Consider the following 27,267-nt stretch of genomic DNA (forward strand, 5'->3'; position numbering starts at 1 on the left):
ACGCCCCTACTCTACTTGCGCTATATTGATGACATCTTCATCATCTGGACTCATGGAAAAGAAGCCCTTGAGGAATTCCACCATGATTTCAACAACTTCCATCCCACCATCAACCTCAGCCTGGTCCAGGCCACACAAGAGATCCACTTCCTGGACACTACAGTGCTAATAAAAGATGGTCACATAAAGACCACCCTATACCGGAAACCTACTGACCGCTATTCCTACCTACATGCCTCCAGCTTTCACCCTGACCACACCACACGATCCATCGTCTACAGCCAAGCTCTGCGATACAACCGCATTTGCTCCAACCCCTCAGACAGAGACAAACACCTACAAGATCTCTATCAAGCATTCTTACAACTACAATACCCACCTGCAGAAGTGAAGAAACAGATTGATAGAGCCAGAAGAGTTCCCAGAAGTCACCTACTACAGGACAGGCCTAAAAAAGAAAATAACAGAACGCCACTAGCCGTCACCTTCAGCCCCCAACTAAAACCCCTCCAACGCATTATTAAGGATCTACAACCTATCCTGAAGGATGACCCAACACTCTCACAAAACTTGGGAGACAGGCCAGTCCTTGCCTACAGACAGCCCCCCAACCTGAAGCAAATACTCACCAGCAACCACATACAACACAACAGAACCACTAACCCAGGAACCTATCCTTGCAACAAAGCCCATTGCCAATTGTGCCCACTTATCTATTCGGGGACACCATCACAGGGCCTACTAACATCAGCCACACTATCAGAGGCTCGTTCACCTGCACATCCACCAATGTGATATATGCCATCATGTGCCAGCAATGCCCCTCTGCCATGTACATTGGTCAAACTGGACAGTCTCTACGTAAAAGAATAAATGGACACAAATCAGATGTCAAGAATTATAACATTCATAAACCAGTCGGAGAACACTTCAATCTCTCTGGTCACGCGATTACAGACATGAAAGTTGTGATATTACAACAAAAAAACGTCAAATCCAGACTCTGGCGAGAAACTGTTGAATTGGAATTCATTTGCAAATTTGATAGAATTAACTTAGGCTTGAATAGAGACTGGAAGTGGCTAAGTCATTATGCAAGGTAACCTATTTCCCCTTGTTTTTTCCTACCCCCCACCCCCCAGACGTTCTTGTTAAACCCTGGATTTGTGCTGGAAATGGCCCACCTTGATTATCATACACATTGTAAGGAGAGTGGTCACTTTAGATAAGCTATTACCAGCAGGAGAGTGGGTTTGTGTGTGTGTGGGGGGGGCGGGGTTGGGTTAGAAAACCTGGATTTGTGCTGGAAATGGCCCAACTTGATTATCATACACATTGTAAGGAGAAAAGGAGAAAAGCTGGATTTGTGCTGGAAATCACTTTAGATAAGCTATTACCAGCAGGACAGTGGGGTGGGAATAGGTATTGTTTCATATTCTCTGTGTATATATAAAGCCTGCTGCAGTTTCCACGATATGCATCTGAGGAAGTGAGCTGTAGCTCACGAAAGCTTATGCTCTAATAAATTGGTTAGTCTCTAAGGTGCCACAAGTCCTCCTTTTCTTTTTGCGAATACAGACTAACACGGCTGTTACTCTGAAACCTGTCATTGTAAGGAGAGTGATCACTTTAGATAAGCTATTACCAGCAGGAGAGTGGGGGGGGAGGAGGAGGTATTTTTTCATGCTTTGTGTGTATATAAAAAGATCTTCTACACTTTCCATAGTATGCATCCGATGAAGTGAGCTGTAGCTCACGAAAGCTTATGCTCAAATAAATTGGTTAGTCTCTAAGGTGCCACAAGTACTCCTTTTCTTTTTGTGAATACAGACTAGCACGGCTGTTACTCTGAAACCTGGATAGATAAGCTAAGTGGCAATAGAATACAGAACATCTGGCCTACAGTAGACTCACTACTTCCAGTTTACGCCCGCCTGGTGGTAACTTGAATGTTATAATCGAATGTGGGGAAACTTCCTTTATTCAGAGAATCATTCTGGGAGCTGATTCAGCTTCAAGGGCTGCATGACACTTTTTTTTTTTTTTTTTTTTAAAAAGGACTAAACTCCTTATAAAGAAAAATAATTGCAAAGGCTCACAGATTCTGTGTGCTGCTCACATGGGGCTGGGCGCGAGTCACAGGCCAGAGCTCTTTGAACTTGCCGGCTGCTGCTAGGACTCCATTGAGCCTCCCAAGCGTTCTGAAGCGCGGGATCTGGGCTTGGGCCTTGTGGGCGCAGCGACTGAGGGGAAGCAGGAATAGCGGGGCCACGTTCCCTCGCTAAGCAGAACTTCCTCGCCGCCCCGGTGCTAAGCCTACGCCGGGGCCGCTGTCCGGACGCTGCGAACAGGGAGGCGCGTTCTGCGCTCACCCGCTGTTAGCGCCTCTCGCGCTACTAGGTGAGCCGTGCAGGGGGGCCGGCCGGCCGGCGTGTTCGCGGATTGCGCTACACGCTGGGGGTGAGCGGGGGGGGGCCCAGGCCACCTGGAGCGGGAAAGTGGTTTGGGCGGGACTCGCCTGACCTTGGGCCAGGCCGCCCCGCAGCTCGGCGCGTCCTGCCGCTAGGGAAAGGCGAGTTGGGCACGGCAGCTTCTCCCTCCTGGGGTCAGCCACAGGGCGGGCCCAGGGCTGCCGAGGCGACGGCCCGAGCGGTTGTTCCCTCAGCTCGTGTCTAACGCTGCCCCCCGGCACGAGGGGGTGCTAGTGCCAGAGGGGGCAGGGCTCGCCCCATTCGGCAGCCCCTGGGCCCTGCCAAGGCCTGGCTGGGGGACGCTGGGGCGCAGCCCGAGGGGCCCCTCTGCCGGCCGCCTCCTGATCGCCGGGCTCCTCCTAGCGGTCAGGGGCTGCGCCCCGCCCAAACCTGCCGGCGCGGAGAAGCTGCCAGGAGCCACTCACGCACTGTGCCTTGCTGCTCCTAACGGCCGCGGGGCGCGGGCGCATGCGCAGCAGGCTGCGTTGGGGTCCCTGGCCTTGCCTCTGTAACCCGTGCCTGAGCCGGGCCGTTCCCATGCGCAGCGGCGGGGGGGGGGAACCTGCTGAATGTCCCCACCGGAGACTGGCAGTAGGCGGCGGAGGGGCGCAGTGCTGTCAGCGGTATGTGGCTGTGCGGGTAGTGCTCTGGCAGTGTGCTGCCTCCCCGGTGTCCCGAGAGATCCCTCGCGGAACCCCCTCCCCAGGCTGGATGCCGATGCCCTTCACCCAGGATTCCTCCAACCCCCCGGGGCATTTCCTCCACCCCAGGTTTATAAATTGCACCCTGCACACTCCCCATCCTGTGTCTAGATGGAGTCCCGAGAATACTGAGACCCGTTCTTCTGTCTGTGCATTTCCCTTGGTGCCTGCCTGTTTTTGTACCTTGTTGTGTGCAGGGTAATTCCTTTCCTGTGCTTCGAAAGGCTCATCTCCCTTTCCTTCTCCTTTGTATTTTTCTCCCCATCCTAACCACAGTATTTCTCTCCCCTTCCGTTTCTTCCTCTGCCCTAAGTGTTCCCTACCCTATCCTAGGTGTTTACTAAAGCACATAGTTCTATTTAAAATGTTCGTTAGAACTTCAGGATCTTTACATGGCTTTGTACTTATTGCTGTTTTGCATCTTTGATCAAATAGAACGAGAAATTTAGGAATCACTGACATGTTAATCATATATATTTTTCCTTTGCTCTCCTCTTCCCACGTCTATGAAACATATAGTTAAAGGTTTGGTCCATTCACACTGAAAATAATGTGGTTTAAATTATATAAATACATTTGTTATGTGGGGAAAGTGGGAGTTTAGTGATTTTAGGGCTAGATCTTGCTAGCTGATGAGCACCTCCTATGAGAAGGTATGGCCATCAGCCCACATTTACTGCCCAGACACAAGGTACATATTTATTTATTTTGTCATTAAATATTTGTATATAGTACCATAGGGGCCCATGATGTCTTACAGAAAGCATAAAAACACAGAGCCAGATTTTGTGCTACAAGGGGTTGTAAACTGGCCATGTCTCCCCATCTGGCATCTGCACCATCTCCTTAAAACCTCTCCTATAGGTGGGTGGGTAGAGGGTGTGGTTGAATCATGTTGTGTTCTGGCAATCTGCAAGTGGTAGATGGCACTTGTGTGCTATAACCAGCCAGTGTTAATTAAAGTGCATTGAGGAATGCTTTAATCTCTGCTGGGGCAGACACAAAAACTGCTCCCTTGCAGTATCCCTCCTCTGTTACATCCAGCAGAGAATCTATCCCACAGTCTGGTCCCAAGGAATTTATATCAATTTGAAGATTGACTTTATTTCCTAATTTGAGTTACTGTTGTAATATTTAACTTCTTTATAACTTTGTTCAAGCAATGTTGCTCTAGGGCAAAATCCTGGTCCTAGATTTATAGGTTTCAAGGTCAAAAGGGACCGTTGTGATAATCCATTCTAAGCTCTAGTATAACTCAGGCCATAGAACTTTCCAAATATAATTCCTAGAGCAGATCTTTTAGAAAAACATCCAACCTTGATTTTAAAATTGTTGGTGATGGAAAATCCACCATGACCCTTGGTAAATTGTTCCAGTGCTGAATTATCCTCACTGTCAAAAACGTATGCCTTATTTCCAGTCTGAATTTGTCTAGCTTCAACGTTCAGCCATTGGATTGTGGTATACCTTTCTCTGCTTAACGGAAGATCCCATTATAAAATATTTGTAACAGATTTATAGACTGTAGTCAAGTCACCTTTTAACCGTCTCTTTGTTAAACTAACTAGGTTGAGCTCTTTGAGTCTATCACTATAAGACAGGTTTTCTAATCCTTTAATTGGTCTCATGGCTCTTTTCTGAATTCTCTCCAATTTATCAACATCTTTCTTGAACTATGAGCACCAGAACTGGACACAGTATTCCAGCAGCGGTCACACTAGTGCCAAATATAGAGGTAAAGGAACGTTCTACTCCTATTCAAGATTCCCCAGTTTATGCATCCCAGGATCACATTAGCTTTTGTGGCCATAGTGGCACACTAGGTGCTCATGTCCTGTTGAAACCTACAGCAGTTTTACCTTTGACTTCTTTGGGACCAGGATTTGTCCCTTGGGGCCTAGTCCTGCAATGTGTTGTCCTGAGAAGTGCTAAGAATGCTCAACCACCCTTGGTGTTAATGAGAGTTCAGAGCACTCGCATCTCACAGGAGATACTTAGCATTTTGTAGAACTGGGTCCTTTCTTTTGGGAAAACCCCCTTATTAAATGTTGAGGGCCTGCCTCTAGAATTTATATGATAGTTTGGTCTCACTAGAACTACTCATATTTGTAAAGTTGCTCATGGGTGGAAGTATGTGCAGGATTCGGATCATATAAGAAGACACAGTCCCTTCCGTAAAGGCTTTACAATCAAAGAAATAAATCTTTATTTTAGTTTAAGAAACAAAAATATTTCTTTAAAATTGTTTATGTACTGGTTATTTTACTGTTGAATTGCTTGTATACCTTATATATATAAAACCAGTACAAATTATTTTTAGTTTTCGTTACAGCTGCCAATCCTAACGTTCCATTTTCTGTGCAGATGTCACTTAACTTGGATTCTGAAGATGACTTCTGTTTGGAAGAAAATAGATTCAAGCAGTATTGTGCAGAGTTCATTAAACATTCACAGCAAATAGGAGATGATTGGGAGTGGAAAAGTATAAAGGTATGGGTAGTAATTTGATATTTAATAAAAACGTATTGTTGTAAGGTTTTCCCTCATCCTACAGCCTGGTAAACCAACCAAGCCCCAAACACATGCCCCATTATGCGAGGCATTGTGAAAACACATAATGAGAGACTGTTCTCACCTTGAAGAGTTTGACCTAAATAAACAAGGCAAACGCAAGGTGGGAGGATAAAGAGAGGCACTGAGAGGTGAAGTGACTTCTCCAAAATCAGACAGCAGGTTACTGGGACTAGAATCGAGGTCTCCTGAATCCCAGTCTCATACAACCATGTTACCTCTCCAATCCAGTTTTCTTTTTCTGACCTCACATATTTTCCTTGTCTGAAAACTTGCACCTACTTTTAACTTAGTTGTAGACAATATCAAAATGAGACGTTCAGATGTAATTTGCCTTTTTCATTTATAAATTTTTTCCATTAATTACTGAACACACTGGCCCAGATTCTCCTCTCTGGTGTGAACATTTTGTGTCACACTGCTGGATATAGAACCTAAACCTGGGGTAGTTAGGCATGAGTGGATCACTCAAGGGTAACAAGATACATCTGGTGGGGTACAGCATGCATAGCAACTTCTAATCCACCCTCTTCCCAGCTTCTCTGTGCTGGGGCTGCATTATTGACCTTTTGTTGTGTTTGCAGTGAGCATGAGTTAGAGCAGAGGTTCTTAACCTTTTTCTTCCTGAGCCACCTCTTCCCCTTCATCAGAACACTATAAAAACTCCATGGCACACCTGTGCCTATAAAAGTCAGGACCAGCGTTAGGGGGCCCCATGAACCTAAGTTGCTCAGGCTTCAGCTTCAGCCCTGGGTGGCTTTGGCTTTCTGCCCTGGGCCCCAGTTAGTTTAATGCCAGCCTTGCTTGGAGGATCTCCTGAAACCTACTCGCAGCACCCCGGAGGGCACCGAACTGCTGGTTGAGAACTGTTGAGTTAGAGCATCTCTCAGGTTGCTCTCGCACACACATCAGAGAGCTTGGCCCTTTACGCAGAACTAGAAAATGCAAAGATGACTATAGCTGAGAAACTAGACCAGTAATTCTATTTAATGACTTAGTCCCTCGCCATCCTTTTCTAAAACTTTGGGGAAAACCATGTGCAATGTTTAAAGTTATCTTTATAATATTTTAAAATACATTGAAGGCTTGTAGATCTGTGACAATACTTTCCCTATAAACTAGAATTTAAGACTCTCACTGCAAAAAAGGCAGGACTCTGGTAAAAAGGAAGAACCTGGCTTCAGCCACAAAATTGCAACTTCTCTTTAAATCACAGTTTTTTAAAAGAGTGAAAATATTAGCAAAAGAGTTACAATGCACCCTTTCATATAGGCAGCCATTTGAAACCTTAGATTTCAGTCCAAGGCTATGTGTCTGAGGAGTTTATTCAGAACAGAAAGATGCTCTGAGCCTCTATCAGGAATTCAATACTTGGGTCAAAGTTTGAACTTTCTGTGAAATAGAAGCTTGGCTGAAAATAGTGAAATGAGACAGATTTTTTTGTTCTCACATATAAAAAATGGTGAGATTTTTTTTTTAATGGGCCAAGTTGGCGACTCTGTGATTCCAGATTGTGATAAAAACTTGGCCATGGAGAACATCCATTTATTCAGTGATAATCAGGGGAAGAAATTTCCCTTGAAAGAGATGAGTGTCTCAAAGCAGAATGGGTTATAGACAGGTTTTTTGTTGCCTTTCCCTCTCTCCCCCCCACAGTGTGTGTGTGTATATATATATATATATATATATATATAATATGTGTGTGTGTGTGTCATGAACAGTTTGGTGTACTCTTAATGTTGCTGATGTCATTTACTTGGAGCCCATTCCTGCATTCCATACTCACATGAATAGCTTCTTTGATGTCAGTGAGGCTACTCATGTAAGTTAGGGTTGTAGAACTGTTAATAAATTTAGTAGAAATTAAGTTAATGATAAAACATCCAACTTTATGTGAATTAGGCTATCATGTCAAACTCACCTGGTCTAAGCAAAACCCTGTATTTATAGATGTGGAGGGTGAGGTCCATATTATGTTATAACCCTCTCTTGTCAAGGGAGAACTACCATGTGCAGTGTAGGAGTGCATCACTTATAGACCTGATGAAGCTGAATTTGGTTAGTAATACTGAACATTGCACAAATTAGGCAATTATATCTACTCTGCTAAAGCCATATATGCATTTGCTTTCATTATAATTTTTTTTCATAGGCAAATAGGTTAATCTCATTCCCGTGTAGCCATGAGTAACCATGTCAAAGGCTATTATGACCCAAATATATTATGATCTACACTTATTTTTAAGCCAGTTTAAGTACAGGTGAACTGTCTTCCCTTATTTTAAGGAGAAAAGTCCTTACAAATGTATTGATTCATTTATACATAAATATATGTTGTACTAGAGAAGCTCTGTAACATGGGAGATGCTTATCTTTCTTGGGTGCCCTATGCCCAGTGGTGTCAAGGAGTGCCTTCCCATCACCTTGCTGGTATAAAATAGAGATTACTAACCCCACAGATTCCTGGCTTTCATAGATATATCTTCCAGAGAAAATATAGGCTGTAGAGTTTGGAAGTATGTAGAGACCCCCTCAGGAGAAGCTGGTTCAGGGAAGTGTATATTACATGCCCACCCCTGCTCCAGAGCTCATTGTACACCCCCCCACCCCAGGGCAATTCAACCCTGTGGAGGGCAGGTGGTGTTTCTTCCATTCTTCTTCTCCAAAGATTTTCTACCCGTGTAGGCAGGTTTAATTGCCTAGTGCAGCTCTCTAGGAGGTCCACAAATCGAAAATTATCCAGAAAGCCACTTAAGTGGACTCTCTGGCTATCCAGGTCAGGCCTATGTTTTCAGTCATTTCTGTCCACTTTTTGGATTGCTCTTATGGCAATTCATAACTGAGGCTGCAGCTCTTTCTGCCATCAGGGACATCCCATGTATAAGCACACTCTCGGTGAATTTGGCCCACTGAGATTTAGTGGGAAGACAAATATAGCATGGCAGCAAGAGAAGCTAAGAGCAAGGCAATGTCTCAAAACATTATCCGTGTTAAAAAAGTTTACTAACAAAAATATATATATAACCAGCATTATCATATTGTTTCAGGTATGAAACTTGAAAAGAACGAAGTTCACAAATAGCCCATAACAGATGCTGCAGTTAAATATATTTTGTAATATAGGAAAGACGAGACAGAATGAGTGTGTCAGAATGGAACACATGTTGATTTAAAGATCAGAAGAAACTAACTAAACTGTGTCAGAAATGGTAGATTAACCAAAGAGTTAAATGATAGTTAAATTTGCAGACTTGTCAAGCAATTTAATGCTACGTTAATGAGTTTTGTTCAGAGACTTTTTTGAATGGAATCCTTTTACATCACATGTTGCACATATGCTTTCTGTGTTTGTTTGTCTAAAATAAAATGTAATGAAACAGCTAATAAAACCCCAATTTATTTGTTTCCTTTCAGAAATAAGCCCATAGCATGCAGATACTATTTATTGTTCTCCATGCATTTTTGCTGCCTTTCAGGATATGCTTTTTCCAGCAATCCATTATTAACATGTTCTCCCGTCTCTTATTTCTAATTGACAAACTCATTTACAGGATGTAAATCAGGGTGTGAGGAAACCCACCAAAAGTCTTTCTCCAACCTTGTGCAGTTTTGCAAGGACCCTTCACAATACCTGTGGTAAAAAGGGAATGAAGTCTAGGAAGGGTCATCATGGCCATGTCCATCTTCCCCGAGTCTGAGGCCCAGGCTGTTCTCTCTTAAAGAATGGAGCAGATTGCCTCAGACAAGCACTGTTTCTGCAAGTGCACATACCTCTGGTGTGCAGAACAGCAAACTCTCCTCTTAAGTGCCCCTTATGGAGAAGTGCAGCTCTGCAGTGGTCCGTGTACAAGGCAGTGGTGTAAATGCCCATATATTGTAAAGTATATCGTAGCATGCTTGTATGTTGTTTAAATGAAAAAAGCTGATCTATAAAAAAAAAAAAGATGAAAATTGTTAATCATCTGAATGATCAAAATGAGAGCATGTTTAGGGTTAATTTGGTCCCCTCACCCCAGTTCTGACTTTCTGTGTGAGACGTTATACAATCCAAGAGGGAAAAATCCAAATTAATCCTGGGGGGGTTTGCTGAGATTTGGGAAATTTGTTTTGGTGTGACTACATGGTTGTAGGTATGCAGGTACAAGCCCTTACTACAGATATACTGCACCAGTGCAAAATAGGGCATGAATTGGTGTGACATAACCTGGGAATTCATCCAGGTAGGTGGTACTGGTGTGAGCCCTCTCTTACACCGGTACACCTTATCTAGCCTATGGGTTTGCACGGACTACATCATGTAGCTACACTTGGCAGAAACCTTCAGTAGAGAGAGATGCTAAGTGTCTTGTTTAATTTAACCAGCAACCCCTGTTCTGTTGTCACTGTTTTTATAGATGTTATCTTAATATTGTGAAACTGTCCTTTAACTGCCTTTTTATATGCAAAAGGTTTTAGATTAAAATCTAGATTTTAATGAGCATTCAAGGGCTTTACTGATAGTAGGCTTCAGGCATTCCTCTCTGATGCAGTTTTAAGAACATTAATAGTTAGTGTTTTTTAATGTCATCAACACTCTTAATTCTGAGAAGATTCTATTTTCATCCAATACACATTAGGCCCACCTTGTGCAAATGGGACAATTTCCCTACCTGGAGTTGATTTGTACATAGTTCATGCCATTTTGTTGGAATAGTCTTCTTATGATTCTGTTCCTGGGGGAAAAAAAAGCTTGGTGTCAGATACTAAAAATGACTGAGACTACGTTGCTCTGTCTGTCTCCTACGCACTATTTCCCATCTCCTGAGACCTTCCACCTAGGCCCTCAGCTGCTCAACTCTCTTCCAGACCTCAATACAATGTTTTCCAATAGCTCCCTTGTGCCACCCCTTCTGGTACACAGATATCTAGCACTGATGCATTATCTTAGCAGCTGTATCATATTTTATTTTAATTAGTAGGGCAGTTGGCCTCCTCTAAAGCTGTTAGAATTACTCTGAACTGGCCATGAGGGGATACTGAAGATTAGTGCAGTTAGGACCCTCTACCAGCAGGTTCAGAACTTTATTATGCCAAGCATTGGTGCCAGAATTCTGTGTTTTATTTATTCTGTAGAATGGTGGTAGCAGTTAGAACTTTGCATATTTAAAGGATTACTGAAAATGTTTTTGGTTTGTATTTTCTGAGCACAGGACTTTCCTGATGGTTATATGAGTAAAACACACTTCCAAATGAAAAATGGAAATACCTCATTAATTTTCAAGGACAGCACTAAGGAGAGTGATGACCAAATACTGACACACGTTGAGGTAAATACACCTTTCTGTATTGATTTGCCTTTAAAACTTTTGTATAAAAAATAAATTATGAGCAGAATGTTTTCTATTGCTTAGAAAAAACAAAACCCACTTTGGTACCTGGTATACTAGCATGTCGTGAGACTATTCAGGTCTTGAATGATTAGTGAGTTTGAACAGTCTTCATGTAAAATCTTATCCTCTTACTTCCAGTTTATACGTGAATTGGGGAGGAAACGGAGTGGCCTCAAGGCTTAATACACACTCACAGCCTCATCATGGAAGGACAGTACTTATTTGTACCATGATATACCAATATTAAGGAAATATTGACTTCAAAAAAAAATCAAGATTTACTTACCTAAGAGATAAATATTAATCAAGGCAAAATATGAGGTCAGTTACCTTGAGGGACAGTAAATTGATATTTACTGAAATATATGAATTGTGAATATTTTTGAAAATCTTAGAGAGAGAGAGAGAGAGAAATCACTTCATTGTGGCATCAATTTCTTATGCAGTAAAAACTGTGGCACTTTACCAACCACACCCAAACTCCCTCCCTCCATATAACTCTTAGTCAAAAATTCCAGTTAACTGGCACCTTCCATTCCCCCCCAACATGCCAGATAACAAAGCTTTTACTGTGTATAGTGCTTTTTTTTCTTCCGAAATTAACTTTTAAAAAGAAAAAGTAAAGTTGAGACTCATTTCTCACTGAGCTCAGAATGAATTTATTTAAATACGTGATCTGATTTTTGACATTTCTCCAGACTTTAGTATTATTTACCAATCGGGAGATACACAATAGAAACTTACAGTCTTGTTTCATGACTATTTTCAGCCAATCATAAGCCAGGGTTCTTTTTTGAGGAGTGCCCCTGTGGGTGCTCCGCTTTAGGTAAATCTGCACCCCTGCACTTGTACTCCTATTTTTGGTAGTAGTGCCTAGTTGGGTCGCACATGTGCTGTCCCCGTCTCATGCTGCTTCAAGCTGTGCGACCAACCCTCTTAGTTCCTTCTCTACTGCCCCTTGCTTGAGATGGAGCAATTGGCAGCGCTTGTGATCTTTATATTTAGTCTAGCTTTAACTTTAAAGTACTAGTTAATTAATTAGCTAATTGCTCTGTCTCTTCCCCATATATTTATTTCTTTAAAATTTTTTTTTTATCTTAGGAATTTAAGTTTCAGTTATTAGGATACCCGTTACTGTAGTATAGTTATTTCTCCCATGAGGGAGGGCCCTATTCAAAGGGGCATACCTGGCTCCCTGGATTTTAAATGTTACCTCACTTGCCAGTCGTCAATCCCAGTTTCTGATGGGCATTCAGAGTGTGTCTGCTGCCTTGGTGAGACACACATTCCACATAAATGCTCCCACTGCCACAATCTGAAGGCCTGTGCCAGGAAAACAAGGGACCTACAGCTAAAATTCCTCATGATGGAAGTTTGTGCCTAGCATCCGATCTGGGATCACGGACCCCCTCCAGGGCACTGGTCTCCAATGGCGGTGTCTGACAGAGGTTCCCCACCATTCTCTTAGAGGAAGGAGCACTCCGACAAAGAAACTGGTTCTGACCTCCTCTTCTTGGGAACCTTTCAAAAAGGGACATTCCCTGATCCATCAGCCCCCATCGGTACTGACCGCACTGAGACAGTCCACCTCTGAGGTAGCGGGACTGTCCAGTACTATGTGAGCCAAAGACCTTACGTGAGCTAGCTCAGAAAAAGGCACAAAAGGGAAACCTACCAGCCTTGCCTCCGTACTGCTGGAGCCGCTCAAACATGCGGCACTGAGCAGTGCAGCAGCGCTATAGTCTATGGCGCCAACTTCTGCCTCCACAGTGTATAGTGCACGATCATTGGCACCGGCAACCATGGTAAAGGCACTGGTACTACCGACAACACCCTCCTCAGTACCGATGCTCTCGGTACCACAGCAATTTCTCTGACATGAAGACCTTTTAGTCTCCTCAGCACCAGAATCTCCACTCCTCGGTACTGACCTTACTCCAGCATGCTCGATACCATGCCAACTTACCACACTACCCAGATCAGCTCCTCCTTTATCCAGCGACAAGGATGATTAAGGAAGAGGAAATCTACTCCTCCCATCACTCCTTGCCTATCCACACAAGTACCGGACCAGGTCCACTAGAGAAACATGAATACCACCCCAGATCTGAAACTCAATGATGATACATACACCTATGGATGCTGGCACTAATGCCATTCCCACCACAGTGGCCTTACTGAGACCTATGGGCAGTGTATTGCCAACACTATCCTAAGCCTCCCAGTCCACACAAGGAGAGGTCAAGGCATTCTCCATCACCCTCTGAACCTCCGGAAGAGACAGTGGAGGAACTGGAGGAGATTTCAGATCAGGAAGTCACCTCAGCTGCCAATTTTTCAATCTCCTCTCTGGATGAAGCTATCATGCTCCCTTCACCACGATGGGGGATGACTTTAAACAGTTCCAAGAACTATTTAAAAGGATCGCAGATTCACTGAAGATATCACTGGAAAAAGTTGCGGAGTCGCAACATAAGTTGTTGGACATCCTCTAGACTTCAATCTCTTCCAAGATTGCCCTCCCAGTAAACAAAGTGCTTATGGACCCAGCCAAGACCATCTGGCAGACCCCATCAACAATTTCACCCGTCTCTAAAACAGCATATTAAAAAAAAAAGAAAAACTACTATGTCCCTTCCAAGAGGATGGAATTTCTATTTTTACATCCTATGCCAAACTCTCTGGTGGTAGAGGCTGTGAATGAGCAGAGGAAAAACCACCATTCCAGATCCACCCGATATGACAGGGACTTGAAGAGATTGGATCTTTTTGGTCATAAAGTTCAACGACTGTATAGTTCAGGATTGCAAACTAAAAGCATTAGTGGCCAAATACAATCACTCCAGTTACTCAAACATCTGACTTTATTGAGGACATACCTGAGGACAAAGAGGAAGAATTTAAAGCTTTCATATACAAGGGTCAACTCCTAGCTTGCACAGCTTTACAAGCTTCACTGGACTCTGCAGACACGGCAGCACACTCCATTGTCATGGCCATAGTAATGCAACAATCTTCCTAGCACTGCCTCTCAGGTTTTCCCCAAAGAGGAAAATGAACTGTTGATGATCTCCCATTCAAAGGCCCCAAGCTGTTCGCAGCCAAAACAGATGAGTTCCTTCACACATTGAAGGACTCCAGGGCAACTCTGAGATCCTTGGGCATATACACACCTACACAAAAGAAAGAACAGTGGAAGTATTACTTGACACAAAGATCTAGATCTGTGCCCTACACCCAACCTCAGAGGCAATATGGCCTGCAAAGGTGAAGGGAGAGACCTGCAAGGCAGAGCCCACTCCCTTCTCAGCCCTCAGTGTCTCAGCAGTCTCCCTCTAAACAGTTTTGAGGGTTTGGTCAAGAAACACAGACACCTTCCACTTTTTCTGTTGTTGGTCAATGGGTATTAGAAATCGAGACTGGCTATTCCATCCAATTTACCTCCATTCCCCCCTCCCCACCCTCTATCCCCATTCCTCTTTAGGGGCCCTTCTACTGTGATAGGAGGTAAACCTGTCTCTCATGCCTAGGCGTAGTAGAACCAGTACCAACACAACACAGAGGGAAGAGTTTCTACTCCCATATTTTCTAACCCACAAAAAAAAACCCCAGAGGATGGAATCCCATTCCTGACTTAAGAAGACTCAACAAATTCAGAAAGACATAGCGATTCAGGATGGTCATGCTAGCAACAATAATTCCAGCATTAGAACGAGGGGATTGGTTCTTGGCCCTCGACCTCCAGGATGCATATTTCCACATAAAGATACATCCCTCACATAGGTAGTTTCTCATATTTGCTCTGGGAACAGATCGTTTCCAAAGTACTCCCTGTCAGTTTATCTATGGCTCCAAGGTGATTCTCAAAAGTTCTTGCAGTGGTGGCAGCTCACCACTGCAGACAAGGGGTCATAATATTCCCTGATCTGGATGAGGAGTGCTTACTCAAAGCTTCAATTCAAGAAGGGGCCCTAGCAGCTACTGAAAAGATACAGCTACATCTACAAATAAACGAACACAAAACAACAAAAAACAAAACACCCCAACGTTCATACCTGTGCAGAGACTGGAGTTCATTGGGGCCTACCTTGACTCTCTGGTAAATCTGGGCGGAGAGGCTGTAGCTTCCACTCTAGTCAACCTAATTGCTATAACGTAAGCCCACCCACAGACATCGGCCAGGACTTACTCCCAACTGTTAGGCCATATGTCAGAAACAACATTTGTCATCATCACACCAGACTGCATATGTGATGCCTTCAAGGCTGGCTCAGGACAGTATATTCCAAACAGACAGTATAAACAAGTGTCTTATGATGCCAACCAAAGTAAAAAATTCTCTACGTTGGTGGACTCAACCACATAACGTTTGCACAGGAGTTTCCTTCACACAGACTACTCCATCGATGATATTCACAACAATACTTTGTTAGGTTCAGGGGGCACCTGCACAACGACACGATCCAAGGCCTCTGGTCCCCATTGGAATCAACATTACATGTAAATCTGCTGGAGCTGCGGGCAGTTCATAAAGCATGCTCACACTTCCTACCCATGATCAGGGACAAGGCCATAAAAGTGCTGACGGACAAGATCACTGGTATGTTTTATATAAACCACCAAGGAGGGGCATGGTCATACTCCCTGTGCACAGAAGCCATGCTACTATGGAACTGGTGCATCTACCACAACATCATCATCTCAGTCTCCTGCCTACCAGGATGCCAAAACACCACTGCAGATGCACTGAGCAGAAAGCTTTCCCAGCACCATGAGTGGGAAATGAACACCAGGGTACGACAGAACATATTTAGACACTAAAAGAAAAGGAGTACTTGTGGCACCTTAGAGACTAACCAATTTATTTGAGCATAAGCTTTCGTGAGCTACAGCTCACTTCATCAGATGCATACTGTGGAAAGTATAGAAGATTTTTTTATACTCACAAAGCATGAAAAAATGGGTGTTTACCACTACAAAAGGTTTTCTCTTCCCCCACCCCACTCTCCTGCTGGTAATAGCTTATCTAAAGTGATCACTCTCCTTACAATGTGTATGATAAACACCCATTTTTTCATGCTTTGTGTGTATAAAAAGATCTGTACTTTCCACAGTATGCATCCGATGAAGTGAGCTGTAGCTCACGAAAGCTTATGCTCAAATAAATTGGTTAGTCGCTAAGGTGCCACAAGTACTCCTTTTCTTTTTGCGAATACAGACTAACACGGCTGTTACTCTGAAACCTATTTAGACACTGGGGGTTTCCAAGAATAGACCTCTTTGCGACAGCCCAGAATGCAAAGTGCCCATGTTTCTGCTCCAGAGCAGGACTGGAACCCCATTCTCTAGGTGATACTTTTCTCCTCAAATGGGATGCACATCTACTGTACGCTTTTCTCCCACCCCCTCGCCTAGCCACGGTTGTACAAGATAAGAACTGACAACTAGAGAGTCATCTTGATAGCCCCCATATGGCCCAGAAAAATGTTGGTTTCCTTACCTCTTGAAGATGGCTGTGTGCCCACTACCCACTCCTCCACTTCTACCTCATCTCCTGTCTCAGGATGCAGGCCAAGTCTACCACCTGAACCTGGCAAGACTGCACCTGAAGGCATGGCAACTCCATGGTTCCGAGACGATTAAGTGATCTGTTCAGAGGAAGTAAAGGACATTCTTTTAAACAGCAGAAGGTCTACTACATGATATCTACCTGCGCAAATGGAAGAGGTTCCATACATGGTGCCAGAATAGGCAAATAGCAGCACCTACCTCTCCTTTATCAATGTATTGGATTACATGTTGGAACTCAAGAAATCTGGTCTCTCAATGAGCTCAAACAGGGCACACCTCACAGCAATCATGGCGTTCCACCACGAAGTGGACAAGTTTTTGATCTTTGCCCATCCTACCACTAAAAGGGTCTTCGTAACCTTTATCCTGCAATATGAGCCCATACTCTATCATGGGATCTGGTGCTGCAGTGCCTTATGGGGGGGGGGAGGAAGGGGGCTCTTTTGAGCCACAAGCAACATGTTCACTTCTCCATCTTTCAATGAAGGTGGACTTTCTGGTCGCTATCACATCTACCCGATGAATAGGAGAACTGGAGGCCCTCATGGCACATGCCTCATACACGTTTTTCAAAATGAAAGTTACGCTACAACCACATCCCAAATTCCTACCTAAAATTGTTTAATCATTCCATTTGAATCAATCCATCCATCTCCCATCATTCTTCCCAAAACCTAATGGGAACAAATGAGAAGCAATGCTTCATACCCTGGATCTCCAAAGGGCTCTAGCTTTTTACATTGAAAGGACAAAGTCTTTCAGAAAGTTACCAAAGTTATTTCTTTCCATCACAGAAAGATCTAAGAAAGACGCCATATCCAAACAAAGGCTGTTAAAATGGGTCTCCAGCTGCATTAACTTTCGTTATCCCCATCAACAGCTACAACCTCCACTGGGCATCTGAGCACTCTGTACATAGATAGCCTTCCTCAACAATGTGCCTATTATGGACATCTGCAAAGCAGCAACCTGGGTGTCAGCCCATACGTTCACACAGCACTATTCCGTAGAGTGGCACTTGTCATCAGATGCTCTTCTGGGACTTGAAGTTTTATTGTTCGCCATGACTGCAACTCTGAAGCCCTTCCCCTTCACCAAGGGCCACTGTTCTACAATCACCTAAAGTGGAGCATCCACAGGGGCACGCCCCTCGAAGAAGTAGTTACTGCACAGGGTGAGTAACTGAGGTTCTTAGAGATGGTTGTCCCTGATGGTGCTCCACTACCCTGCCTCCACCCTTCTACTTCAGAGTTTTTTCGCACCAGAGACTGTGCGGTAGAGAAGGATCCAAGGGAAGGTTGGCCACACAGTGCTATGTAACCGCCTGAGATGGTGCGTGATGGGGACATCGCATGTGTGACCCAATCAGGCACTGCTACTAAAAATCTCTGATTACAAGTGCAGGGGCGCAAATTCACCAAAAGTTGAGCACCCACAGGGACAACCATCTCAAAGAACCTCAGTTACTGCACAGGGTGAGTAACCTTTTCTTTTTCTCATATACAAAGTCATTTATGTATGTTCATTATATTGTATACTGCGTTGGACTGACTGACATACCTTAATATAGTCTGATCTTTTACCTGTATCATACCTTCAGCTAAGGTGACCAGATGAAACGGACAAAATATTGGGACACATGGGGGTGGGGGGAAGCGGCCGGAGCCGAGTTGCCGAAACAAAAACCAAACAAAAAAACCCCCAAAACCAAACCAAAGCCACAATATCGGGACAAATGGCATGCATTGGTCAGGAATCGGGACAGTCATCTGGTCACCCTACCTTCAGCCTTTTCACTAGCACATTCGTGTTTTCTCCAGATACTCTGATACAGATACCCAGTCTGAGATGAGGATTTTTTATATTCTGTTATTTTTTCAGTCTATTTAGTGACTGGTATGTGCCCATTGTCATGACATCTAGATTTGGCATAAATTAGTCTCCAACACAGTCAACATTATTGCATTATATACTGCTTGATAGGTCATACCCACAAGCAAATGACATATGATATCTGAATGACAACTGAAGCATTTTAAATTTACTTTTTAGATAAATTTTTGAAAATGAGTGCTAACAGCATTTGCTACTGACTGATGTTCTTTAGTTATCTCTCACAATCCTGACCTAAATTAACCCATCACTGTTTATGTACTGAGTTAATTTTTAACAGAAACTGACTGTTGTGCCAAATTCTTAGTACTTTTTTATTGCAATAAATTAACTCCCTTTAAGTGAGTGTTTTGAATCAGCACCACTTAAAACTATGGAGTCTAACTCTCAAGAGAAACACCAGTTCTACAGGTATTGACAAGGCGCAAAAAAAAAAAAAAGGGGGAGGGAGGTTTATAGAGCTAAATTTTTAATGTCCTAAAACATGGACCTAGATATCAAGCAACATATTATTTCAGGATCTTAATATGTAATATTTAAAATGCCTTAAGATTCTGTCTTATTATTACCTGTGTTTAAAAACACTTAATTTGTAACAGTGCTGCTTATATTTAAAAAAATAGTAAACTAAAACATTCTTCAAAATATACCTCATTTACTTTGATTGATGTGAGGGTGAAGTGCCTAAAATCTGTGATGTGAGGTGATTGCTGACTTGGGATCTAGTAAACAGGCTGTGGAGGGATGCTAACATCAGGAATATAAATATCTGGGTTGATTATTGTGAGAGCCATCAGGTCATTTGCTAAAATGCATGTAGGTAATATTTTAATAAGTGTTGGGATGGAGTCTTTGATCATGGTTCATGTTAGTAGCAATGATATAGAAATTCAGAAGAGAGGTTCTCAAAGATGAAATTAAGATTATCAGAAAGAAGGCATAAATTTAGAACCTTTGTAATTCCAGAGGTCTGTACAGGGGAATAGAGACTCCCAATGCATGGAAGAGGGTGTAGAGAAGAAGGATTTAAGTTTAGTAGGTTTGGATAACATTTTAGGACAAGAGACCCTTCACAGAATGGGTACTCTCCATCTAAACCAAAAGAAACCAGGTTGCTAACAACCAAATTATATCAAGTAGAAAATGGGGAGAGCAATCAGGTGTTAAACAATGAAATCTGCCATGGACCATTGAAACTATATATATCTAACAGTAAGTGGGAAGGCAGAAATGATGGTTGCAAAGGGAAAAAGGCAGGAGGACAAATCTGCTCTAGTAAACTAATCCACACCCTGGTGCAGTGTTCTATCGTTTCATACCTGAGATGTTGAAGTCACTCACTACTGTTCTAGAAGATTTTGTTGCTGCCTTAACTACTCTCAACATTCTTATCACTAAGGCTAGTTGTCACCCTTTTGGTAAAAATGAAAAAGTCAGTCTTAAATGGAAAAATAAGTCATGACTTCTTCAAATGAGGTTTTTTATTTAAAAATTGTGCTAAAATATTAGTCAAATAGGAAAATTCCATAAAATATATAGAATGTTTTCAGTAAATAAGTTATATGGTTTTATAGATCTGTCATCTCTAAACATCTCTTTATAAAGAAATAATTTTTTGCAGAAAAACTATTTGTTGGCAAGACTTAAGGCAGCACTACATTGGTTACATGTTTATGTTTGAAACTTTTTTTTATCATTATAAGGGCTAAAACCTTTTTTATTTGAAAGATAACGGTGCTCCACAGAGAACTATTCAGCAGTTAGTTTACTTTAAAAGTATAAAATAAAAAAATGCAGAATCCATGACAAATTGCGACAGTCTGATAAATGTTTCAGAGGAGCAGCCGTGTTAGTCTGTATTCACAAAAAGAAAAGGAGTACTTGTGGCACCTTAGAGACTAACAAATTTATTTGAGCATAAGCTTTCATGAGCTACAGCTCACTTCATCGGATGCATTCAGTGGAAAATACAGTGGGGAGATTTATATACATAGAAAACATGAAACAATGGGTGTTCCATACGCACTGTAACCAGAGTGATCACTTAAGGTGAGCTATTACCAGCGGGGAGGGGGAGGGGACCTTTTGTGGTGATGATCAAGGTGGGCCATTTCCAGCAGTTGACAAGAACGTCTGAGGAACAGATGGGCTGGGGAATAAACATGGGGAAATAGTTTTATTTTGTGTAATGACCCATCCACTCCCAGTCTTTATTCAAGCCTAGGTTAATTGTATCCAGTTTGCAAAGTAATTCCAATTCAGCAGTCTCTTGTTGGAGTCTGTTTTTGAAGTTTTTTTTGTTGAAGAATTGCCACTTTTAGGTCTGTAATCGAGTGACCAAAGAGATTGAAGTGTTCTCCGACTGGTTTTTGAATGTTATTTTTGACGTCTGATGTGTGTCCATTTATTCTTTTACGTGTCTTAGCCATTGCTATTCAGATCTAGATTCCTGTACTGGATGTCCACTGTCGTATCTGTACTTTCATGTTGAGGTTTATGTTCATGCAGTTTCTAGTTCCTGATCCTCTCCATCTATTTCTCTTATAGCAACTCTGTACCTGGTCTATTGTCACTTTTCTTTGTAGGTGAATGGACTGGTCCTAGTTGATACATTTAGAGTGTTGAGAAAGATCATAGAGGCAACACAGCTTTCTAGACATTGTTAATAGTAACTTCAAAATCTCAAATATAAACTCATTGAACAATGCCTCAGGAATTAGTTTGTAGAAACAATGTTTTGATAACAGAGTTGCTTCTCGGAGTGGCTCTGTCTGGCTTCTCTGGAGTTAGTCCTGAATAACACACAGGGATTTGTTCAGGAAGTGTGTGTGGTTCAGCCACTAACTACAGTAACCGTGTCCATAATATAATTTAGATGGTCTCATAGGGATTAACTGTAATGCTAAACTTCAACAACATCAACAGCCTGAAAGGAAAAGTCCATAGAATCAACAAGAAGGCTAGCAAATATCTTAGTAGAGGAACAGAAATTATGCATAGCCCAGAACAACAACAAAAGCAAAAAGGCAACTAACCACTACGGTTACATGGCAGGGTACAAGAGTATATTCAGTCCATAAAGGCATCCTCTAAATAATGGGAATCCAGTGCAAGGGATGCTAATAAAATAGAACTTCACTTTTGGTAGGCAAAATGGAAATTAAGAGGAAATTTGAAGAGCAAATTGCTGATGATAGAAGGAAATGTAATAAAACGTGACCGTTACATGAGTGTAACTCGCATTTAAGTAATTGAATTAAAAAAATTAAAGCACATCAGAAGTAAAAGATGTTGCATGAGTCAATTGGTGTTCTATGATAGGGGAAAATGGTATAAATGAGGCACTCAAAGACAATATTGAAATTGCAGAGAAACTAAACTATTTATTTTCTGCTTGTTTTAATTTGCCCAAACATACTGTACTATAACTGTTTTTACATAAATATAAAATGTATTAATACAAACCACTTTACAAGAATATGCAGTGTATCTGTATTGAATCAGTTATCAGGGTGGATACAATTGCCAACATTAACAAAATGTTAAAAAAAAAACAAAAAGAGAAAGGTGCTAATCTCATTACTCCTATACTAGGAAATAGATCAAATAATTTGATCAACTATTTTAGCTTACTATACAAATAGAAAGTTAACTTTTCAAGTTTGCCAGATTTTTCTGACTGTTATATATGATACCAGTCTAAATGCTTTTGGACAGATCTTGCAGTTGGAGTGGTAAACAATGAAAGGGTCAACTCTACAGAGCAGCCTGGATCATGTGGTAAATTGGTCCCACTTAACAAAATGTGTTTTAATAAAGTAAATGCAAGGAATATATCTAGGAACCAAGGTGAAATTTTGCCCCCATTAAAGTCAATAGTAGTTTTGCTGCTGACTTGACTGGGGTCAGGATTTCACCCCAAGATTATAGGTCACACTTGGAGGATTGAAAACTGTATTTTGGAAAGCAGTGACTCAGAAAACGACTTAGAGGTTGTGGTAGATAACCAGGTGAACATGAGCTCCCAATGTGATGCAGTGGCTAAGAGAGCAAATGCAATCCTTAGATGTATAAGTGGGGGATATAAAGTAGAAGTAGGGAGGTGTTTTACCACTGTGTGATGCTCTGTACCTCGGGGGAACACCCAGCACCCCCATGTTCATCCTTGTAAAATGATTGTGTGGTATCCAGTGCAAAGTTTGTCATGTCCGGTGTTTTCGGAAGGCTGATGATGTACTGAGCATGATTGTTATAGTAATTGTTACAGGTTATAATTTCATGTATATAGTTAGAGGCTAAAAATGTATCCTCATGGCTTAAAGCAAGCCCAGGAAAAACACTCTCCAAGAACAGAGAGGCAGTTCACACCTCATCAGGGCAGGTATGGGACAAATCCAGCCCAGCCTCACAGGAATTAAGGACGCTGGTGTAGGCAGCAACAAAAGAATCTGTTAGACTCTCGAGGGAGTCACCCCCTTTCTTTTGGTCAGTTTGGAACTGTGATAAGGTAATGCTCACCTAAAGTGGGGGGTAAAGCCAAGAGGGAAGAAAGGACATGATAAAGGGAAGAAACATTTGCCATGCTCTCTCTTTCTTCCATCTACATCTGCAGACACCACACCAAGCAACTGAAGCGCTGATCAAAGGGGAGAGCCTGGCTAAAGAGCATTCAGCCAGCCTGTGGTGAGAAGCATCTAAGGTTGTAAGGACATTGAAAGCATTAAGATCAGCTTAGAATGTGTTTTGCTTTTATTTCATTTGACCAAATCTGACCTGTGATCTTTATAGTTAATACATTTGTTTATAATCTATCTTTATAGTTAACACATTTGTTTGTTTATTCTACCTGAAGCGGTGCATTTGGTTTAAAGCGTTTCAGAGATTCCCCTTGGGATAACAAGCCTGGTGCATGTCAATTTGTTTGTTAAATTGATGAACTCATATAAGCTTGCAGTATCCAGCGGACATAACTGGACACTGCAAGGTGGAGGTTCCTAGGGTTGTCTGGGACTGGAGATATTGGCTAGTGTTATTCTGTTGCACAATCCAAGGAGCAGCTTACATGCCAGAGGCTGTGCATGAACAGCCCAGGAGTGGAGGCTCTCACAGCAGAGCAGGGTAAGGCTGGCTCCCAGAGTCAAGGATTGGAGTGACCTAGCAGATCACCGGTCCGGATCACACGTTGTATATGGTATTAATTCATGAGACCACTACTGGAATAATAGGTCCAGTTTTGGTGTCCACACAAACTGGAAAGGGTTCAGAAAAGAGCTACAACAAGAGGTCTGGAAAACCTGCCTTATGAGAGACTGAAGAAGCTTAACATTCTTTTGGATAAACAAAATAGATTAAGAGTTTACTTGTATAAGTACCTACATAGAGAGAAGATTTCTGATAATTGAGGTCTCTAATCTAGAAGGCAAAGACATAGCAAAATTCAGGAAACAGAAGCTGAAGCTAGATAAATTCAGACTAGAATTAAGGCGGACTTTTTTTTTTTTTTTTAAACGGTGGGGATAATTAACTGTTGGAACAACTTATCTAGTAATGTGGTGGATTTCCCATCACTTGAAGTCTTTACGATTGGGTGTCTTTCTTAAAGATATGCTCTTTTTTAAAGTTTGACCTAGATATAGGCTTGATGCAGGATTCCCAGGGTGAAGTGCTATGGCCTCTTTTATGTAGGTGGTTAGACTGGATGATTTTAGTAGTCCATTCTAATGTTAAAATTTATTCCCCAGTCTAGCTCCTTTGCACCAGTTGTGATCAGGAAGAAATCCCACATTAAAAAGCACCCACAATCTGCAGTCCTATCAATGTGATCTGTGGTTTCCTCTGAAGCAACCTAGATGGGTTCTGCTGTAGAATACATGGTTTACTGATCTGTTCTAGTATAGGAATTCCTGTGTTCCCAACGTAATATTAAAGCAACCCAAATGATCATTGGAGAGGCAGTATATAACTGTAGAAAAATATCTCTGTTTAGATTATTCAGGGCATGTTGTCTGTGGGCCACTGTCTTAATCCCATTGAAGTCAATAGGAGTTATGTCCTAGAACTAGGATTTAACTCTTACATGTGTTAGAAGTTCCTGTGCTAGTGTAATCAGTTGCTCTTCTGGTTCTGTAAATATGTTTTTCAGTTTGAAAACAACACAAACTACTAAGATAAGGACTCCCCAGGATTTACATGCGTAATTGTAGTGGTTTAGCTGCAGGGGTTCCTCCCTCTCCAGGTCCATGGGAGGCCACTCCGCCTCACTACGTCTCAGTGCGTCACCTACCATGGGGAATTAGCAGGACGACAAGAGTCTATAGTCCGGGTTCATGTTCAAGGGTCGAGTAACAAATGCAATTAGGTAGCCCAGGCTCTTAGTTAGCGCTGGGCAATGAGTCTATCGCTCAGGCCTGTATTCAGGGTCAAGCAGCAAGGGGTTCGGGCATCCTGGCTCCGGCAGATGGCCAACAAGCACTGGCTTCTTGGCCTAGAGAGGGGGAAGGCTGCCACTCCAAGGTTGGGAGGGCAGGGGGAATGCACAGGCCCACGCACTCCACTGCACTCCGGCCTAGGGTGCAAACAGTGGCAGTGGCATTTGCCACTGGGTCAGTGGGGATCCGGACCGCAACACACTGACTGGGTCGACAGCACTAACGCAGCCAGACTAAGGTCGGCTGTCCCTGGGCCGCTTCCTAACTCCCCCTTGGGGTGCACCTGGGTCTATAGAGGGTTGTCCAGATCATTTGGGTAGAAGGCCTTTGGTAATCCTGGCAATTCTTCTGTGATCTGGCCAGCATATTGGCTCTGGCTGCTCTGGCCAGTCCTCAGCTCCCAAGGAGCCTGCTGCAGCCTTCCAGCTCAGGAGCAAGCAGGAGGCATCTGGCTCCTCTGACAGCTGCAGCCCAGCTGAGCGCCCAGATCCCCCTTTTATACTTTCTGTCCCACACACTGACTTTCAGTGGGAGGGGTGAACATGGCCTAGGGCTTAGTGAGTGGTTCCTCCCCCTCTGGGTCCATGGGAGACCATTCCACCTCACTACAGTGATCTGCTCTTTTTTAATCTAAGTAATTGACAATGGGTAGAATGAGTTTTCTGTCATGAGTAAAACTATTCAGATTATTAATTGTATTACTGTAGCATCTAGGAGCCCCAGTCATGGACCAGGGCCCGCATTGTACTAGGGGCTGTATAAACATAGAACAAAACACAGAACTTGTGTCATTGATCCATAGGATCCGTGCTATACTCCTGCTCTTAAACAGTCCCTTGGAGGTACCTCTTCACTGTGCCTGACCCCAGAGGCATCCGACTCTTCTGCAAATGCAGGCCACACAGCTTCATTGCCTCATAAGAGTGAGCCTCTGTACTCCCGCACTTATGTTTCACACCATGAGCTCTGCCTGCCAAGTCCAACTGCAACAGACTCTTCGTCAGAGACTTTCTTTCCTGTTCAGAGATCAGTGCACCTTAGCAAGAACTTACAGTGACACCAGGCAGCATTTTAAAAACCTAGTAGGGTTTAGTAGTCAACTGGAATATAGCATCAGGAAATCCTCAGGTTAGCATAGAGAAGCAAAAGTTAAGATAGAGTTTAGACTGGCCAACATCAGGACTCCACCCAATCAAGCTGCTGTAGAATCCATTTTGACGCTGTCTCTTTGCCTGTCAATCCCAGATGAGAGCCCTGTGTCTCTCCAAAGCGTTTAACACAGCCACCTGACACCTTCCCCTTTGTTCTTCAGATCAGGGCCTTTGCTCTGCTTCATTGCTGAGAGATGGGAGGAAATCTTCTTCTTGGTTGTTGGTTGGTAGGTGTGAATGCCCCAGCCATTGGGATTCCCATCGTCTTTCTGGATCCTCTGTTGATATGGATCGCTTTCAGCCAGCCCTTAACAACCCATTGTAACAGGGCACACTCTCCTCTTGCAAGCGCTCCCTTGGCCAAGTGTGTGTACCTGCATGCTCTCTCTGTGGGGTGTCTTTGGTGATTGAGCCCTCTGGCCTAGTCACACACAGTCTGTCTGTATGATAAAAGCAAAACAAAATCCCTTTCGGGGTACAAGTCCAACAGGGGTCTCTCTCAGTGCCTGCTGTAATGTCTCCCTCAAGTTGTCCCTGCTCCGGGGTAGATCAGTGCCCCAGGGCTTCCTTCCTGGCAACAAAGTCTTCACCTGCCTAGGGCCTTTGAGGCCAGAGCTCTCCAGCTGGGCCACTGCAGTTGAGTTCCCCCCCTGCGGTGCCTCAATGTCCAGGCCACTTCCCCCAGGAGCTAATAGGGGGTGGAGGACCCAGGCCCACCCACTACTCCAGGTCCTAGCCCAGAGACCCTGTAGAGAGCAGCCATCCGCTATGTATGTCTACACTACGAAATTAAGGTCAATTTCATAGAAGTCGATCTTTAGAAAGTGATTTTATACAGTCGATTGTGTATGTCCCCACTAAGCTCAGTAGGTCAGTGGAGTGCGTCCTTAATACTGTGGCTAGCATTGACTCACAGAGTGGTGCAGCGTGGGTAGCTATCCCACAGTCCCCGCTGCCCATTGGAATTCTGGGTTAAGCTCCCAATGCCTGATGGGGCAAAAACATTGTCGTGGATGGTTTTGGGTACGTGTGGTCAGTCTCCCATCCCTCCCTCCCTCCGTGAAAGCAATGGCAAACAATCATTTCTTGCCTTTTTTCCTGGGTTACCCTTG

The 27,267-nt window shown here is 43.1% G+C and overlaps 1 protein-coding gene across 4 annotated transcripts in view; it reads left to right on the forward strand.

Annotated features, from left to right (window-relative positions):
• The first annotated feature begins 2,102 nt into the window (after nucleotides 1–2,102).
• Nucleotides 2,103–27,267, forward strand: part of ATG10 (autophagy related 10) — a 143,589-nt gene continuing 118,424 nt past the window's right edge. For 3 of the 4 annotated variants that reach the window (XM_073344400.2, XM_073344397.2, XM_073344399.2), the window contains exons 1-3: nucleotides 2,950–3,094; nucleotides 5,537–5,662; nucleotides 10,933–11,049. In XM_073344400.2, the coding sequence (XP_073200501.2) occupies nucleotides 3,041–3,094; nucleotides 5,537–5,662; nucleotides 10,933–11,049 (297 nt within the window). In that variant the 5' untranslated portion in view covers nucleotides 2,950–3,040. Of the gene's footprint in view, nucleotides 2,401–2,949; nucleotides 3,095–5,536; nucleotides 5,663–10,932; nucleotides 11,050–27,267 lie in introns of those variants that run through there. The other variant, XM_073344398.2, reaches the window with a different exon arrangement.

The sequence above is a fragment of the Lepidochelys kempii genome, chromosome 5 (genome assembly GCF_965140285.1).
Source record: "Lepidochelys kempii isolate rLepKem1 chromosome 5, rLepKem1.hap1, whole genome shotgun sequence".
In the NCBI taxonomy this organism is placed as follows: Eukaryota; Metazoa; Chordata; order Testudines; family Cheloniidae; genus Lepidochelys; species Lepidochelys kempii.